The 18,223-nt window shown below is 43.4% G+C and overlaps 1 protein-coding gene across 1 annotated transcript in view; it reads right to left on the bottom strand.

The window, feature by feature from the left end:
* Positions 1-286: 286 nt before the first annotated feature.
* EFHB (EF-hand domain family member B) overlaps positions 287-18,223 on the bottom strand; it is a 48,664-nt gene continuing 30,727 nt past the window's right edge. Inside the window, exons 9-13 of the mRNA XM_060149112.1 lie at positions 15,285-15,439; positions 8,694-8,901; positions 5,528-5,740; positions 3,489-3,670; positions 287-460 (exon numbers count right to left, since the gene is read on the bottom strand). Coding sequence (XP_060005095.1) covers positions 287-460; positions 3,489-3,670; positions 5,528-5,740; positions 8,694-8,901; positions 15,285-15,439 — 932 coding nt within the window. The remainder of the gene's footprint in view (positions 461-3,488; positions 3,671-5,527; positions 5,741-8,693; positions 8,902-15,284; positions 15,440-18,223) is intronic.

The following is an 18,223-nucleotide window of genomic DNA, read 5'->3' as shown; positions in this document are numbered from 1 at the left end:
TTCTTAAGCATACTAAACATGACAAACTTCCAGCATCATTCTGGGCTATGCCTTTGGTGAGCTTAAAGGTTAACTCCAAGTGCTCGGCAAATTCTTTGGTGCTTTATAGGAAACAAGAAAATAAAGTTTAAAGTCCAAGATCTAATTTATTAGCAATGCATCCAGGCATATAAGCCCTACCACAGTGATTGCTGAATTATAATATCTAAAACCAGAATGGACTGAACATTTTAGATGAACACGGATTTAACAATTCTTTGGTGTAAATGAATGAACGCCACAAAGATCACATGGCTGTTTTGCACTTGGTCCAGTCTGCGTACTGTAACTCATTCAGAACAGTTCTGATAGTCTCAACACAAACTTGTCCTCCGAGATGTTTTTTTGATGCAAGATTCCATACATTTTCAAATTCATCCTCAGAAAGCTTGACACCAATGTTACATAATATCTCTGCAATCTAGGGGAAAAAAAAAAACTTTCAAAGTCAGGCTAATATTTATGTGTTTTTCAGTTTGTATTTTTAAAAATATCTTTATAATATCTAAGACTATGGACATTTATCCCCAAAAAAGATGGGAGGATGTGTGTGTGGTGGGGGAGGAGGACTTATTACGTATAATAAGCCAATATTAAAATTCCAGGACTTTCAGCTCAGGAATCATTTTGCTAATATGAGTGAATACGAGCGTGTTCAACTCTACTAGCCAATATATAAAATTACTTTCAACTCAAAGTGTTTCTGTTTATTTTAAAGGGAGGTGGCCAGATTCAAGCAGAAAGGGTAAAAGAGTTAAAAATAGAAGACTTGCTGGATTTGATTTCCGTCCCAGTCACCTCTTATGTATGTTATCTAGACCCCTTGCATATTAGTTTCTCTTCTTTAAAATAAGAATATTTATGGGACTTCCCTGGCGGTCCAGTGCACTTCCACTGCAGGGGGCACACGTTCGATCCCTGGTCAGGCAACTAAGATCCCACAAGCCACATGGCCAAAAGATAAAGAACATTTATGGAGTGTCTCTAACTGGCCTGTTGTAAACTTTAATTATAGCTGGGGGTGTGCAAATGTCGGAGAGAGAGTGCACGTGCGAGCGAGTGAGCAGACTAAAATCTGAGCATATTGAAAACCAGCAAACTTTGGTTATTAATCATCTCTCTGCAGTGATAATTAGTAAAAGAGATAAAGGGAGGGGGGAAACATGCTTTACATGTCCCAGGGAAAATATAAGAAAGGAAAGATAAGAACCAGTAGTGGGAAGAAATATTAGAATGAGTAGAGGGAAGAAAAGATTTGAAAAAAAGAAAATGAAACTAAATTTAAAAGAGGGAAGACATTTACTATGAAGCATACAAGAGGGAAGCAAAGAGGGAAATGGAAAGAAAGGTTAGACCGTGAATAGGAAAGCCAAAGAAATAGAAGACCTGCAGAATACCTCTATTAAACTAAATCTTAACAATTAAAAGGTCCCCTAGGTATGATGTGCCTTGTGGGAAATTAACAATATAATCAAATACACTTGAAATTCAGGAGAGCAGTGCTGTCAGCGGCAACACTTACACAGCGGAAGCGCCTCAAGGCACCCGCGCATAGTTGCTATTTTCCTCCACCCGGTGACAGGAAAAGAAAGTCCCTGCGGGGACCTCCCTGGCGCTCCAGTGGTTAAGACTCCACGCTTCCACTGTAGGGGGTTAGGGTTCGATCCCTGGTCAGGGAACTAAGATCCCGCATGCCACGTGGTGCAGCCCAAAAAAAATATGTCCCTGCAGAGTGAAGCCCTGAGGTGTGTTCTTGGGCATCCCAGCCCTTCTCCCCTGCTTCCTTCCCAACTCTTTGGGAGACATTCCTACCCTCCTTCAGCTTTCCATCCTCGTGTATTGATTAGCTAACACTTTTACGGAAGGAAACCCATCTATTCTCAGGGTGACGTTATTACTCCAATCAGGTCTCTGGGTTCTTTTTTTTTTTTTTTTAATAGACTTTATTTTTTAGAGCAGTTTTAGGTTTCTAGAAAAATCGAGCAGAAATTATCTAGAGTTCCCGTATGCTCTATCACTTGCCCCCTCTTTTCCCCTGTTAGTAACATCTTGCATTAGTGCAGTATATTTGTTACAGTTGATGAGCCAATATTGATACATTCTTGTTAACCAAAGTCCATAGCTCACATGAGGGTTCACTCTCTGCGTTGCATAATCTATGGGTTTTGACAAATGTATAATAACACGTATCCACCATTATGGTATCATACAAAATAGTTTCACGGCCCTAAAGATCCTCTGTGCTACACCTATTCATCCGTCCCTTTTTCTCTCCAACCCTCTGGCAACCATCAGTCTTTCTACTTTGTCCATTGTTTTGCCTTTTCTAGAATGTCATTTAGTTGGAATAGTATATGTGCAGGCCTCTGGGTTCTTACTTCCTACCTAGAATTGTGAGATAAAGGATGACTTCCTAGTTAAAAGAATTTTAGGCATCAGGAAACAAGCAGGAGATTTTTCTTTCTTTTGGTGGCCCTGAAGCCCTATTTCATAGGCCCTTTAGAGTGACTGAGGGAAGAGAAAACACAGTCTGCGAATGTCTCTTCTCTAACCTTCTGTGGTGGATCCTGGGTTCCTTCTTTGGGACCAGCCAGGAGGCATCTTCCTCTGAGTTTCTCCCCTCCTCTCCCCCCACCTCAGTGGGAATGAATCATTGGAATGAATCTGTTACTAAGTTTGCAAGTTTGCAAGCCATCAACCCTGCATGTGAAGTCCCAGAAAGCATCACACGTCTGTTCACATCATTTCTAGCTCTGGATTTGAAAGCTCAAAGAAGCAATTGCTCCCTTGATCACAGCCTGCTTTCCACAATGACAGATCTAGACAGGCTGGCTGCTCTGACCAAGACTTGCCGTTACTCCTCGGCCCTCAGAAACCCAATGGCTATTCTGGCCTAGCCGGTTGCACCTGCTTTATAACAAACCTAGGAAGAAAATCACCTGGGCCATGAAGACCACGTTTACCAAGCGAAAAAACAAGATACAATGGGCTGACACGTGGCAACAGGACAGAACATTTTAAATCAGTGCTTGTTGTAGATAGTCTGAGATAGCAGCTCATAAGGATGGCAGAGTGGCCCTCCTCACACTTACTCTTTGGTTTTGGAGACCCACAACCACAAGGGTACTTACACAAGGAAGGGATTGAGCCTCTTTGCTTTTACTCAATGAAGAATAGTGTTGAATATCTTAGGAAAACAGTTTTCTTTTTATACATAGGTCACAGTGAATATATGACGTGAGTGTAATGCTTCTTAATAGAGTAAATTCTACTTCAAGAATTGTACCAAATATCACAACCAAATTGAACATTATCCTCAAGAATCCTAATGGGGGGGGAACGGGGTGCTCCTGATGACTTTTGTAATATAAACGCTCAAGCAAATAAACATTTCCACCGTTGTGTGTCGTTGGCCTTTCTTTCAACCCTTTTGAAATCACATGTTGTACCTCTTTTTTGGATCTGGTCTTGAAGAAGTCTCTTTCAAACAATCCTTTCTGGCCAAAGATGGTAGGATACAGCAATGAATAGGCATTTCCCTCTTCACCATAATTGGTTCTGTCACTGATACGGCGAATTCGGGGGGCGGGAATATCGGACCGAATGGTTGGAACACCGTAGGTGGGATAACCTAGGACATGGATGGGGGAGGAAAACAGACATTCTAAATACAGCCGCCACCAACCATGCGCCTACTGAGCACTGGAAATGTGGCTGGTCCAAACTGAGCTGTGCTCTGAGTGTAAAATACACAATTTCAAAGATGTAGTACCCAAAACAAGAATGTGAGACATTTAATTAATCATTTTATATTGATTCCTTGTTGAGATGATAGTACTTTGGAGATACATATTGTATATAAAATATATATATATACTATTAAAAAATTTTTTTTTTTATTTTGTCTGTGCCATGCAGCATTCAGGAACTTAGTTCCCTGACCAGGGATTGAACCTGGGCCTCGGCAGTGAAAGCACCAAGCCCTAACCACTGGACTGCCAGGGAATTCCCAATGTACTTTTAAAGTTAATTTCACCTGTTTCTTCTTCTTAATGTGGCTACTAAAATTTTTTAAATACAGATGACACCAGGACTTCCCTGGTGGCGCAGTGGTTAAGAATCCACCTGCCAATGCAGAGGACACAGGTTCGAGCCCTGGTCTGGGAAGATCCCGCATGCCGCGGAGCAACTAAGCCCATGCGCCACAACTACTGAGCCTGCGCTCTAGAGCCCGCGAGGCACAACTTCTGAAGCCCACACGCCTAGAGCCCGTGCTCTGCAACAAGAGAAGCCGCCGCAATGAGAAGCCCACACACCCCAATGAAGAGTAGCCCCCGCTCGCCGCAACTAGAGAAGGGCTGCACGCAGCAAGGAAGCCCCAATGCAGCCAAAAATAAATAATAAATTAAAACAAAACAAAATACATACAACACCAATTGTATTTCTATTGGGCAACACTATTCCAAAGCAAGCAGCAAGGTCTCATCACAACAGAATGTAAAGCATGTCTATGAAATCCAGTTGAGAAAAACATGTAAATCCTTAATCATGGCCTTAGTCCAAAAAAGGGATCTTGACCAATATAAAAGAGTCTTCTAAATTCATCATGCTTGATATTGAGATCTGGGCAGTTATGGGTTGAACTGTACCCTCCCCAGACTTTTATGTTAAAGTCCTAACTCTTAGTACCTCAGGAGGCGACCTTATTTGGAAAGAGGGTCATTGCAGGAATAATTAATTAAGATGAGGTTATACGGGAGAAGGGTGGACCGTTAGTCCAACATGACTGGCGTCCTTAAAAAAGGGGACATTGGGACACAGATGCTCACACGGGAGAACATCAGATAAAGACGCAGGCAGAGATCAGGCTGGTGCAGCAGAAGCTGAGTAGCACCAAAGACTGCCGGCAAACCCCCAGAATCCAGGATAGGGCCTGGAGCAGATTTTCCCTCACGGCACTCAGAAGGAAGCCACCCTGCCAACACCTTGACCTCGGACTTGCAGCCATCATGAGATGATCAATTTCTGCTGTTTAGCCATTCCGTTTGTGGTATTTGTTATGATAGCCCTAGCAGACTAACAGACGGGGAATAAAGATGTAAGGAACCGTTCTGTAAGAGCTCATCAAATATTTGAAGGCAAATCTGTTTGTAGCTAAGAATCACGTGGTTCAAAAGTCTCCTAGCACTTGGTGAAGTCTGAATTACGACGAGGTCTAACCTTCCGGGTTCTGAGCTATGATGGTTTCAGTTTCATTGATACAGAGAGAGTCATTTTACTTGGGTCACCATGAACACTAGTTCAATTCAGCCTACATTTATCGAGCCTTCCTCGTTGCTTAGAATACAGAACTGAATGAAAGGTCCTGGGCTTTGAGAAAGTTAGAGTCTAATAGAGGCTGGGGGACAATGCAAGGACAGACAAAGGACACTCCCCTTCTGTGTTTGTTGATCCTTTTAACACTCAGCAAATAATGTGACATACTCACAGGTAGAAGGAACAGCGCCTACAACTGCACTGATCTCCGAAGAAGTGGTCTTGTAGTGATTAGAAACTTCATCGCTTGGCCTCAGAAGTGTCCGCAGAGTCTTTTCTGAGCTCCCTGGCTCTTTCAAGACAATATCTTCAGGCTTTATCAGGAGAGCTGGTTCAGATTCTTCTACATTAGCCTCAGCAGGGTTTGCACAATCTGGTTTTCCACCTTCAAGCAAAGACGGAAAGGGGGGAAAAAAAGTACAGGACAAAGTTACTACCTGGTGCTCACCCTGTAACAAGATGAGTTTTCCCATTTAGTCTCTTCTTGCTGGTGGAAACAGAGGCTGAGCTGGTGTAGACCCTCCACTGACACCAGTAGCCACTGTGGGAGCACAAGTTCAGTCCAAGGTCATACACCAGGAAATCTGAACAAGGTCTAATGTTTCTGCTCACCACTGCACTCATTTTATGCTAAATACAGCTTTTAAATCTGAAACACCAAATGAAAACGGAGAACTTTTTTTTCTTTCCTTTTTTTTAAAATTAGAGCCTATTTTCATATTTGACTTGAACTACAGGATTACCAGAGTTGTTCCTAAGACTGTGCCCTGGGGAGGGACAGGAGAAGAAATATTTGGAGCTGTAAATTCCACACATACCTGATCGCGGTAGGGAGGGAGCCCCCATGCACTGTGACATTTGGAGAGGCGACGAGAGCTCGCTGTGAGCGCAGGAACCGATTCTATAAATAACTCCCTTCCAATCAGTGTATAAGAGAAAACCCTGTAAGATTCTGTTCTCTTTTGCAGATTTGCTTTGCTGAGTCAGTTCTGAAGTTGAGGAGGAAATTCCTGACACAGCTTCTTCATGGAGCTGCTAAGTACACAGCTAGCACTAGGCGACGCTGTGGTCTCTCGAGCGCTGGAGGAACTCAAAGTGCTAGGGAAGGCCCAGCACCGGTTACACCGGCGAAGAGTGCCCCAGTGCCCGATCGGGGTGGCAAACCAGAAAAGACAGACCCATCTAAAGTCTGCACCCCCCGACTCAGCCCCTGCCAATCGCTGCAGTGAAAGCGTCGGGCCCAGTGTTCCAGACCCTCTGGACCCAGTCCCTGCACCCCCGAGTGGGTGGGCGCAAAAGGCAGAAATCTGGACCAAGTACGAAAAATAGTTTCTCAGAAAACTGCTCGAAAACCCCTGCCTTAAATGAAGCACCCCCTTTTCTCCAGCCGTCAACAGTAAGATGGAACTTGATATAAGAAAATTCCTGGCAATACATTCCCGAGTCCCTTCTGACTGACCCACCAGCCACTGTCTTAGAAGAAGAGGAAAACCTCAAGAACTCCGTTGAAAATGGCGCTCAAGTCAGGACCCCCCCCAACCAGGAACAATTAGAAGAAACACCTGGTTTGAAAGCAGGCTTTTGTTTCCCCCACTGCTTCATGAGTTGTTCCAAGAAGGAAAATACTCTGTCACCCTCTATTTATTTCTGAGAGAACTAGGGTAGAGTTGTTTTCTATAAAAAGCTTCATTAGGTAGAGAAGATCCTCCTGCTTTCCTAGTGGACAGCAGAGAAAAGCCATCCCAGAAACTGGTAAGGGCTCCCGTGGTCAAAAAAGCCCCAAATGTGGTACTGGCTTTGCAGGAATAAAAGTGAAAACAGGAGTATCTTCACGTTTTAGAGGAGAGATATTCCAAGAGGAGATAAGCATGTAGACAATCTTTCAAAAGTTAATCGTCTGTAAGAATCAAGACTTGAAAATTAAAGCAAATGAGGTATCATTATATAACAACTAAATCACAAGAATGTTTGAAATAACACTCAATGGTAGCAAGATTGGAGTAAAACCTTCTCACCAACGTGACTGATAAAATTGCAAATTGGTACAATCATTTAAAAAAGCAAAATGAAAGAGAGAGTTACTTCTGGGACAAAAATAACATTCATAAGAAATGAGATCGAAACAGAAAGCTTTCTGAGAGATGATAATCATTATAGCATCACCCATATTACTTTAAAAATATCTGGAAATAACCTAAGTTTTAAAAAGTGAGGAAATGGCTTAGTAATTCATAATACCTCAGCTTAAGGGAACTGAAAATGAAGTTTACAGAAACCATAAAAGTATCTCTTCATTCCACAGAAATTTGAGAGCTAAGTTTTTTTTTTTTAGCCAAATAAAAATGGTACACTCACCGTGATTTTAGCTATTTTAAAATATTTCCATACATGGACTTCCCTGGTGGCACAGTGGTTAAGAATACGCCTGCCAATGCAGGGGACACAGGTTCGAGCCCTGGTCTGGGAAGATCCCACATGCCGCAGAGCAACTAAGCCCGTGCGCCACAACTACTGAGCCTGCGCTCTAGAGCCCGTGAGCCACAACTACTGAGCCTGCGTGCCACAACTACTGAAGCCTGTGCGCCTAGAGTCTGTGCTCCACAACAAGAGAAGCCACCGCAATAAGAAGCCTGTGCACTGCTACGAAGAGTAGCCCTTGCTCACTGCAACTAGAGAAAGCCCACATGCAGCAACAAAGACCCAACACAGCCAAAAATAAAATTAATTAATTAATTTTAAAAACAAAGAACAAGCTTATAAAAAAATTTCCATATGCACACACACATATGTATATATGTATATCTATATATGGTTAGTGATGCAGGAAGATAATGTGTAAACAAAGATATTTGAATAAAAGTAAAGATTATGTTTTTCCTTTTCTTAAAAAATTTAACAGATCAAATTCTATTTTACAATTGACTTTTCCTGGGGGAGGGGAGCTAATTTCTCTGAGAAAATGGTTTTCAAACAGCTTTCTGAGGAACTCTCTTTCATATTTTGGGCTTCTGTGTAAATTGTTTTGCTCGTAACTGTTTTCTTTTGAATGAGTAATACACGGTTCCAAACTTAAAAGATACAAAAACATAGATTGAAAAGTGAGTCTCGCTGCTGCTTTGACCCTCAGCAACCAGTGTCCCCTCCCCGGAAATAATAAATGTTATCAAATTCTTTCCTAACCTTCCACAGATATTCTATGCATAAAAATAAAAACAAATATATGTATATGTGCATATCTTTAAATATATAATATTAAAGTTGACAAGAGTCAAAATCCTAAGAAAAAGAAAATACTAAAGTCCATTTAAGAATTTAGCAAGCCTTCAGAAATTAAATACCTTTAATAATGACCCTCTCTTCATACTCCTTAAGGGGGGTTTTATCTTTCCAGTTAAGAAAATTTGCAAATTCAAGGTAGTTAATCAGCCCGTCGTTATCCACATCACAGTATTCAAACAGCTGGTCCAGGAGCTTCTCATCTATGTGCACACTGGCCTGGTCACACGCTTCCCGAAGCTCAGCTTTATCTATGGCCCCATCTCCCTTCTGTTAGACACGAAGCAAAAAAAGATGACGTGAGCATTGTCTTCACGAGCAGAGTGGGCAACATCTGTTATTTCCTTTAAGAAAAAAAGGAAGAGCTCTATCACATAAATTCAAAGAATCAGTCCTATTTTTCACATAAGGAGAGTCAGATACTAAGCGAGATTGGTCCCCATTGTGTCTATCTGATATGTGCCCGGTAATTTTAACCCTGTTTGGAGTGGAGTGTGGCTCACAGCCTTTGTTCATTTTAATATCTTTCTCATTATTTTATTTTCATTTTATTTTTTATTTTTTTTTTGCGGTATGCGGGCCTCTCGCTGTTTTGGCCTCTCCCATTGCGGAGCACAGGCTCCGGACGCACAGGCTCAGCGGCCATGGCTCACAGGCCCAGCCGCTCCGCGGCATGTGGGATCCTCCCGGACCGGCGCACAAAGCTGTGTCCCCTGCATCGGCAGGCGGACTCTCAACCACTACGCCACCAGGGAAGCCCAATATCTTTCTCATTAAATCATGTTGTTTACACTCGGGTTGAGAAGGCCTAAGCATGATTCATGCTTGACATTTCATTTGACCAACGTTGTGTACTTTTGACAGCTTTCTGCAATTTTCAGTGCTTTCAAAGTTGGTGTTCCAACTAGGCGGTCAGGGACTTCCCTGGTGGTCCAGTGGTTAGGACTCCACACTTTCACTCACGAGGGCCTGGGTTCAATCCCTGGTCAGGGAACTAAGATCCCACATGCCGCGCGGTGTGGGAAAAAATTAAAAAGTCAACTGGGCAGTGATTGTCCTACACTCCATTGCCTGGTGAAAAGAAGAAATTAGGGAAGTGGCTGCAGGCCAGACACAGGGAGTGGATTCAAAGGCAGCTGCCCCTGGATATTAACGCTCCCCGTGGACAACAGGATTCACTCAGATTCATCCTGGAAGCGGGAGGAGGGGAAGTTTCCACCCCTTTCAGACAACAGTTAAAGACAGAAGCACCTACGCTGAGCGTGAAAGGAGGGAAATTTAGAAAGACTCTGGGCAGAACCCGGCTGATTCACTCGCAGGGTGACGGGCCGGAGCACATAATGCTTGTTAAGGAAGAATTGCCAGAGCTGGGCGTCTTACCCCTCAGCCCTACTGCGGCCCGTCAAGCCGAACTTCGATCCATCCGAGATGACAGGGAAAGGTCCCAGTGTTGTCAAAGTGGGTGCCAGCTGCTAGAAGGGGGCTTTGGCCCTCCCCGAGATTTCCCCGAGATCATCAAGCCCCCAAGGGAAAACATAAATGACTCAACAACAACCAGCTCCTAGGCCCAGGGTTGGATTCACAACGCGGGTGAAGGCAATCCCCTTGAGAACAAGAAACTGACCCAGTGAATTCTAGATAAATTCCTGCAGCCAGACCCATAGGCCTGGAGAATGTTCCTAACCCTCATGTTGAAAAAGAATGAGAAGTTAAAATATATTATATGGGGCTTCCCTGGTGGCGCAGTGGTTGAGAGTCCGCCTGCCGATGCAGGGGACGCGGGTTCGTGCCCCGGTGCGGGAAGATCCCACATGCCGCGGAGCGGCGGGGCCCGTGAGCCGTGGCCCCTGAGCCTGCGCGTCCGGAGCCTGTGCTCCGCAACGGGAGAGGCCACAACAGTGAGAGGCCCGCGTACCGCAAAAAAAAAAAGTAGACTGCTTTATGAAAGTCTCTGCTGCCAGCCCAAGTCAACCTAAACTACGAGCCCCACACCCCTAACTGAAAAGCAAAGGTGGGGTGGTGGACTGTTGAATCGAGGGTCCCCAAATCTGAAAAAGATGGTGGCGATAATGAAAGAAAATGCTTCTTATTCACTGGGTACAGAGCCACTCCTGCCTCTACAGCCTTGACGTTTCCCTCCCCCCATACCCCAACCTCAACTGTTCTAAGGAGGACTAGGTATGGGACAAGATCTCCTTGTCCCCAAGGGGGATCACAGGCCACAAGTATCTGTCCCAGTATGTTGTGGAACTTCAGCGGGGTGGAGACTGAAACCGCTACGGCTTCATTGGCTATGGGTGCCAAAGTCGTCACCCTACTGAGTGTGCAGCAAGAAGAGACGTCAGGAATCAGCTGGTGGCGTTTGGGCAGGGTTTGTTCAAAGTGGAGAAGGAAAGTTAACAATATATTATTTCTGTGGCTTCCACTGCTGGATGTGTCAATTGATATTGATGCTTTCCATCCCTGTCTTATGAATGTTCAGGCACTTATGATCAAGAGAAGCCACGTGGAGAGAATGCTAGTACCTTTGGGGCCCCTCAATGCTCATGACCCCTCTGAGCTGCAAGTCTCTATGAATAATGATTTCACCACGTAGAGCCACTGGGCCTGGTTCACTAACCTGAAACCCAGTGGTCTTCACTGGTCTGCTGTGGCTTTCAACCTCAGTAAGAGCTAAGGACCGACAAAGGGCATAGTCACTCTACTCAGTGGGCAGAACTCAAGGTTATTCTCACAGCTCCGGCCAATACTGCCATTGATGAATCTGTTATATTTTTACTGACTCTTGGACTGTTGCCAATGGCCTGCGTGCTTGGTTGCCACTTGGAAAACTACAGACTGGGGACTTCCCTGGTAGTCCAGTGGTTAGGACTCCATACTGCCAATGCAGGGGGCATGGGTTCGATCCCTGGTTGGGGAACTAAGACCCCACATGCCGCCCGGCATGGCCAAAAATATAGAAAATTAAAAATTTTTAAATTTAAAAAATTTTTAGAAAGACCACTACAGATTGGAAGATTAAAGACACCTCTTTTTGAGACAGAAAACTATGGATCAACAGAGGAATGGATAAAGAAGATGTGGTACATATATACAATGGAATAAAAACGAACAAAATAATGCCATTTGCAGCAACATGGATGGACCTAGAGATTGTCATACTGAGTGACATAAATCAGACACAGAAAGACAAATATCATGATATCGCTTATATGTGGATCTAAAAAAGAAGGGGGTACAAATGAACTTATTTACAAAACGGAAATAGCATCACGAATGTAGAAAACAAACTTATGGTTACTAGGGAATGGGGGGGAAGGATAAATTGGGAGATTGGGATTGACATATACACAGTACTATATATAAAATAGATAACTAATAAGAACCTGCTGTATAGCACAGGGAACTCTACGCAATACTCTGTAATGACCTACATGGGGAAAGAATCTAAAACAAAAAGTGTGGATATATGTATATGTATAACTGACTCACTTTGCTGTACACCTGAAACTAACATATTATAAATCAACTGTACTCCAATAAAAAAAAGAAAAAAGAAAACTATGGAAACAAATCACGGCTGCTGAGTGAACCATCCAGGTAATTCACATAGATGCCCAGGATAAGGGTCCATCCTCCGATGTGGATGACAGGAATCAAGCTTTGGATTGAGCCTGCACCACCCAGGTTGCACCATCGCTGCCTGGATCCATCCTTGTAGCAGATACGACAATACACGCACCATTAGACAAAGTGCCAAAAAGGCAGTCGACGTTTCTGAGGCAGAGGCTACCACCACATGCCTAACTTGTGACTCCTGCCACAAGCTGACCCATTTGTCTCATGGTGAGGGAGGACACATCACACACAAGGCATTGCCCCATGCTCCTGGCATACTGACTACACGAACCTTTGTCCCCACTCAGAGCTATTGATTGTGCATCTCTCTGTTGACACGTTTTCAAGTTATAGAATCGCTATTTCAGGCCAATGAGCCAGCTCCAGACACAAAAGTGTGGCCCGTGCAAGTCATCTGAGTCACGTGCTTTGCTTTCTGGACCACTTTCGGTCTGACAGTGGCGTGACTTATAGCACAAAGGCTACTCAACAATGAGCTATTAGTCAAGGTATTCACTGAACCTTTTCTGCCCCCAACCATCCACAGCAGTCTGGTATTACTGAGCTTTGGAACAGCCTTGCTCACACGTCTTAGTAAATCAGTTTTGTCAATGAATGCAACTGTCCCCCAAAAGGAATCACCCCATCTCAGCTACTTCCTGGATAATAGGCAGAATAAAAGGAGTTGGAATTATATATACCTATTTTGAAAATGTGAGACTCTGCTGTGACCATTCTTGGACATGATGAGTCTTTATTTCCCCCACCCTTTAAATTTTAAGTTCCCTGAGTTAAAAGCCTGCACGTTATCTGGGATAATGTTTGATGTGCTGTGAGTGTTCAACAAATAACAGAATTAATCCTCTAAGCCAAGAAGAGTCATTTAGGAAATCACAGTTTATTTGTTCTGCTTTGTTTTGCTTTTCAATTAAATTAAATCTGGGCATTCAACAGTATAAGATTCTAATCATCAAAAACAATCCTACAGCTGTACTAGGAAGACCCACATCTTATTACCCGCTCAGGAAAAAAAAGCTCCTCAAGGGCACTGAGCACTACATTGTACATATTAAAAGTTAACTATTTACGGGCTTCCCTGGTGGTGCAGTGGTTGAGAGTCCGCCTGCCGATGCAGGGGACGTGGGTTCGTGCCCCGGTCCGGGCAGATCCCACGTGCCGTAGAGCGGCTGGGCCCGTGAGCCATGGCCGCTGAGCCTGCGCGTCCGGAGCCTGTGCTCCGCAACGGGAGAGGCCACAATAGTGACAGGCCCGTATACCGCAAAACAAATAAATAAATAAATAAATAATATATATATAACTTGTTTTTGCTTAAGTAATTTAATTCTGAAGAATAATTTTTAAATTACCTGTAAATAGCAATCGGTCTCTACTAAAAACCAGAGAAACAGTTGAATACTTACATTTTCTTTAAACACAACTTTGTGAGAAATGTCGTTGATGACTGATTGGCGTTTGTCCCGACATAATTAGTACAAACTTAACTGAGGTATTTAACCCACTTTTTATTCACCAGTACATCACAAGTACACAGGCCCCTAATCTAAAATCAGATAAAGCTCATGGGCTTAAAATGAATTAGCCAATGAGTGATCAAGATTTTTTCATAAGATAAAAATTGTGAGGTGTCACTTTTCTAAAACTGTACTCAACATTGGAATGGAGATAAGAATATTATCTTTTTTTCCTTTTGAGATAAACTAAAATTATTCTGCTCTTTCTTTTCTTCTCCTATCAAGATTATGATGCACTACGTCATCACGGGTTTATTTATGACCTTTTATTTGTTTATGTTAGACTCATTCTAAAACGGTTTGAGGCTGTCTAGAAAAAGAAGTACAATGAGAGCCAAAAAAAGTGAGGAAATCAGGGCAAAGAGAAAATAAAGTTGGACTAAAATAAGATGAAACCTGAAATAAAAAGAGTGCACAAAATGTATGCTATAAGATCACCTTCACAAACTAGATGTGTTTCTCTGTATTGGCTCTGAGCTTCCTGGCAGCCAAGTCAAAAAGGTATGCACTATTGGTCCAAAGTCATGCTGTACATGAAGCAAAAACAAACCAGATACCTAGACAAAGCACAGTTATGTGTTTTAGAAAGACTGAGTTTCCTTATAAAGAGGATGCGTGTGACAAAAATAAATAACAGCCACGTGGGCGTACTAATAAAAAATGTGCCACGTTTCACAAACTGTTTGTGTAGTAGCGTTCCTTAGTGCAAGCCTAAGGCGCTGTGCAGCTTGGTAAATCCTGTAATGGCCTAAAATGATGTCCGGTAATTATGCAGCCCTGGGTTGATCTGACTTGATCGAAGAATAAAATTTAGAGGAGCTTGAAAATTGAGTGATCTTACTCTCAAAACTGAAACCACACCTGGTGTCCAGGGGAGAGCGTTCTAAGCTTGACTTGGACCAGACTGACAGTACCGTGTGTACACATTCAGAGTGAGGCAGAGACTGTCCATCCCCCAGGCTCCCAACACACGCTAGTTTAATGATCTGCAACAGTGGTTCTCAAACCTGCATCAGAATCACTGAAAAGCTTGTTAAAACACAATTGCTAGACCCCAACCCCGAGTTCCTAATTCAGGAGGTCTGGGGTGGGCCTTAGGACATGCATCTCTAGCATGTTCCCAAGTGATACTGACGATGGTGAAAGAACCACATTTTGACAACGCAGGTCTACTCCAGCAAACATTTTCTGTCAAGGGCTAAAAAGTAGATATCATAGGTTTTGCAAGCCATTCAGTCTCTCTGCATGTGTAGTTGCAAAAGCAGCCGTGGACAATACTTAAAACAAATGGGCATGCATATGATCCAGCAGTCCCACTCCTGAGCATATATCCAAAGAAAACTCGAATTCAAAGAGATACATGCACCCCAATTTTTTTAAATATAGGCATGTAAAACTATTTACAAAAACATGTGGTGGACCGGACTTGATCCTGATCTACACCAGCCTGCTGGGACCTGTAAGCCCATGCGTAGACCAAAAAAGCTTCACTTTACTACTGGCCTTGTCATAGTGTCTGAAGGCTGACAACAAAGTGTCAAAGTTTTGGTAGTTAACTTTCTTTAAGTGATGTCGCACTGCTGCAACCAGGGCTCTCTGTCTGTCCTTGCCTCGGAGATATTCTCCCGGAAGTCTTCTGTGGATGAGGTCACCAGCTCCTATTGAAGAGAGGGGGAAAAAAAGTCTTTTATCTGAATTTAAAGTCTGTCACAATTATTCCCACACTAACTAAAACAGAGAGAGATCTAGCAACTTCTGTGAATGAAAAAACCTAACTCTAATACTATTATGCATCATGACAGAAAATTCTTTTGTATAAAAAAAAGTACAAAGTAATTGATAAAAATGAATACTTCTGCTTTATGCAACTTCTTTGCTCAATGAAAAAAATCTGAAAAAATGAATTTTATGGGGGAATCATGAGGCCACTCAGCTGTCAAATCCTTTCCTAAGACAACAAAGTCCTTGCCTGACACCCTCTTAGCAGACATTTGTCTACAAGGCTGAGGATCTGAAAGCTGGGGCTGATTCCACGTGGGGGTCACTCTGTGTGCCTCAGGGTTGACCAAACATCTGGGAAACCTCGTAAAAACTGGACACAAGTTCCCTACTCCTTCCTAATGTGAGTTTCCAGTCTGCCTTCAGTCTGCACACCAAGTCCCCATTTCTGTCCTGCTTCCCCTACACTATTACCAGCACAGGAGACCTCCATTCACAGTCCATTAAGCGAGTCCTGACCCACAACCCCGAGGAATAACCCGTCCAATCCACCTGCTGCCACTGCCACCCCCAGCCCTTGCTTCCACTTTTCTTTCATGACTTAAAGGAACTTTCCTGAATTATGACACAAAGAAAGTACAAATACACTACCTCTAAACCCCATTGCTTGGATGTTAATGGTGACACAGATCAGACCAGAGTTGACCATGTTGCTTCAGATGTGACGGCTTGGTGGATGTCACCAGAAGAAACCTTCTGCCTCTGTTCTTTTTCCCCTGGCCTATACCCCTCCCTTCCTGCTTTCTTGCGACAGGGTCATGCTGGCAGTTGGCTGTGATATCCTGGGTAGGTTAATTTAAATTTCAACATTGATGGATGCAACTACAGAGGATCATACTAAGTGAAGTATGTCAGAAGGAGAAAGACAAATCCCATATGATATCACTTATATGTGGAATTTAAAATATGACACAAATGAACCTATCTATGAAACAGAAACAGAATCACAAACATAGAGAACAGACTGGTGGTTGACAAGGGGGTAAGGGGTTGGGGGAGGGAAGGATCGGGAGTTTGGGGTTAGCAGATGCAAACTATTATATATAGAATGGATAAACAACAAAGTCCTACTATATAGCACAGGGCAGTATATTCAACAGCCTATGATAAACCATAAAGGAGAACAATTTTTTTAATGTATATGTATATATATGTAAAACTTTGCTGTACCGCAGAAATTAACACAACATTGTAAATCAACCATACTTCAATTTTTAAAAATTGAAAAAAAATAAATTGCAACATTGGTTGCAGTTCAAGGCAGCTAATATTCACACCTACTTTGTACAAGGCCCTATATTATTAGGCTCTGTCAAGGGTCTTTTTTAATAGGTACTCGTAGCACCTCTAAGTTTATTATAAAATCAGGAGTTAATCCTGCATATTCTGACAAAAGCCTTCTTTCTAAGGGTAGACCCTAAGTATGGGTGAAAAGCCCACAACCAGTGCTGGTTCCAGGAACTGGCCAAGTGCCTCAGAACAAGATCATCTGAAACGGGGTCAGCTATTATCAGACCATCCTAACGTAGGCAAAACCCAAGTAAGGCTCTGCGAGAGGAAATCAAAGTGATTAGGGGTGATTTTTGACACATAAGTGTGGCTTCCTTTCCTCTTCCACATTTCTTCCCCTGATGTCAACCCTCTGGGGGGCTTCTCTGTATAAGGACCTCCCCCCACCCCGGCTCTTCCACAAGATGGCTCTTGGTTGAGTTTTTTTTTTATCTTCAGAGGCCTTCACTCTCCATTAACATCCAAAAATAACCATTTGAATGGTTGTATCTCCAACTCTACCTGGTTTTCCCACCACAACTCTACCAGGTATGACTGCCTAGTGGATGAGAGGTACGCTGATACCCTCTTCTGGCCTGGCCCTGAGAGAATATTTATGAAGCTCATGTCAAATCACTGACAACTACTCAAGAGCCACCTCTGAAGAGCTGAAATCAGGAGTACAAGCTGTGGCCCTAAGAGAGAGACCCATGACCTTGCTACCACGCCAGGGACATCAGAAAAGCCACGCCTGCTCCTCAGTTGCACCCTGCCTGCTACCAATTCTCATGATGCACTACTGCCTATGATTTCCCTCCACATTGCATCTGCCCTGGTGCATTCTGGGAGCCGGATTCTCCTCCACATCGCCTCTGCCCTGGTGCATTCTGGGAGCCGGATTCTCCTCCACATCGCCTCTGTCCTGGTGCATTCTGGGAGCTGGACACAGCCCTTGCACTCTTCCTGGAAGCATCGTAACATAACCAACAACCCCAGGCCTGAGGGATGAGGCATTCTTTGTGCAGTTGCCTTTCTTTCCCTAGGTAAGGGTAAGGGAGCAATCCAGGCCCAGTAAAGAAACCAATATGTTCTCGGAAGCAGGCAGACCCTGAAGCTTTCCACGGAATAGATGCTGCTAGTTAACCCCAACAGTAGTCACAAAAGGCCACTGGGGTTAATATGTGTCCATCCATGAGCTCCAGGAAAAGTCTAGAGAGGGCTGACAGTCCCCTCACACAGTTACGCTGTACGGTGCCAAGGCCAATACTGACACATTTTTTAAACTATTAATGTCAGTGTCCTTCCTTTTCACTTTATAGCTCTATCTTATCATTCACCTTTTAAGGGTAATGTAGCTCAACTATTAGGAAATTTGTCAATGTTGCCTAATGTCA

The sequence above is a fragment of the Lagenorhynchus albirostris genome, chromosome 5 (genome assembly GCF_949774975.1).
Source record: "Lagenorhynchus albirostris chromosome 5, mLagAlb1.1, whole genome shotgun sequence".
NCBI lineage: Eukaryota > Metazoa > Chordata > Mammalia > Artiodactyla > Delphinidae > Lagenorhynchus > Lagenorhynchus albirostris.
This window is presented reverse-complemented; position numbering and strand designations above follow the sequence as displayed.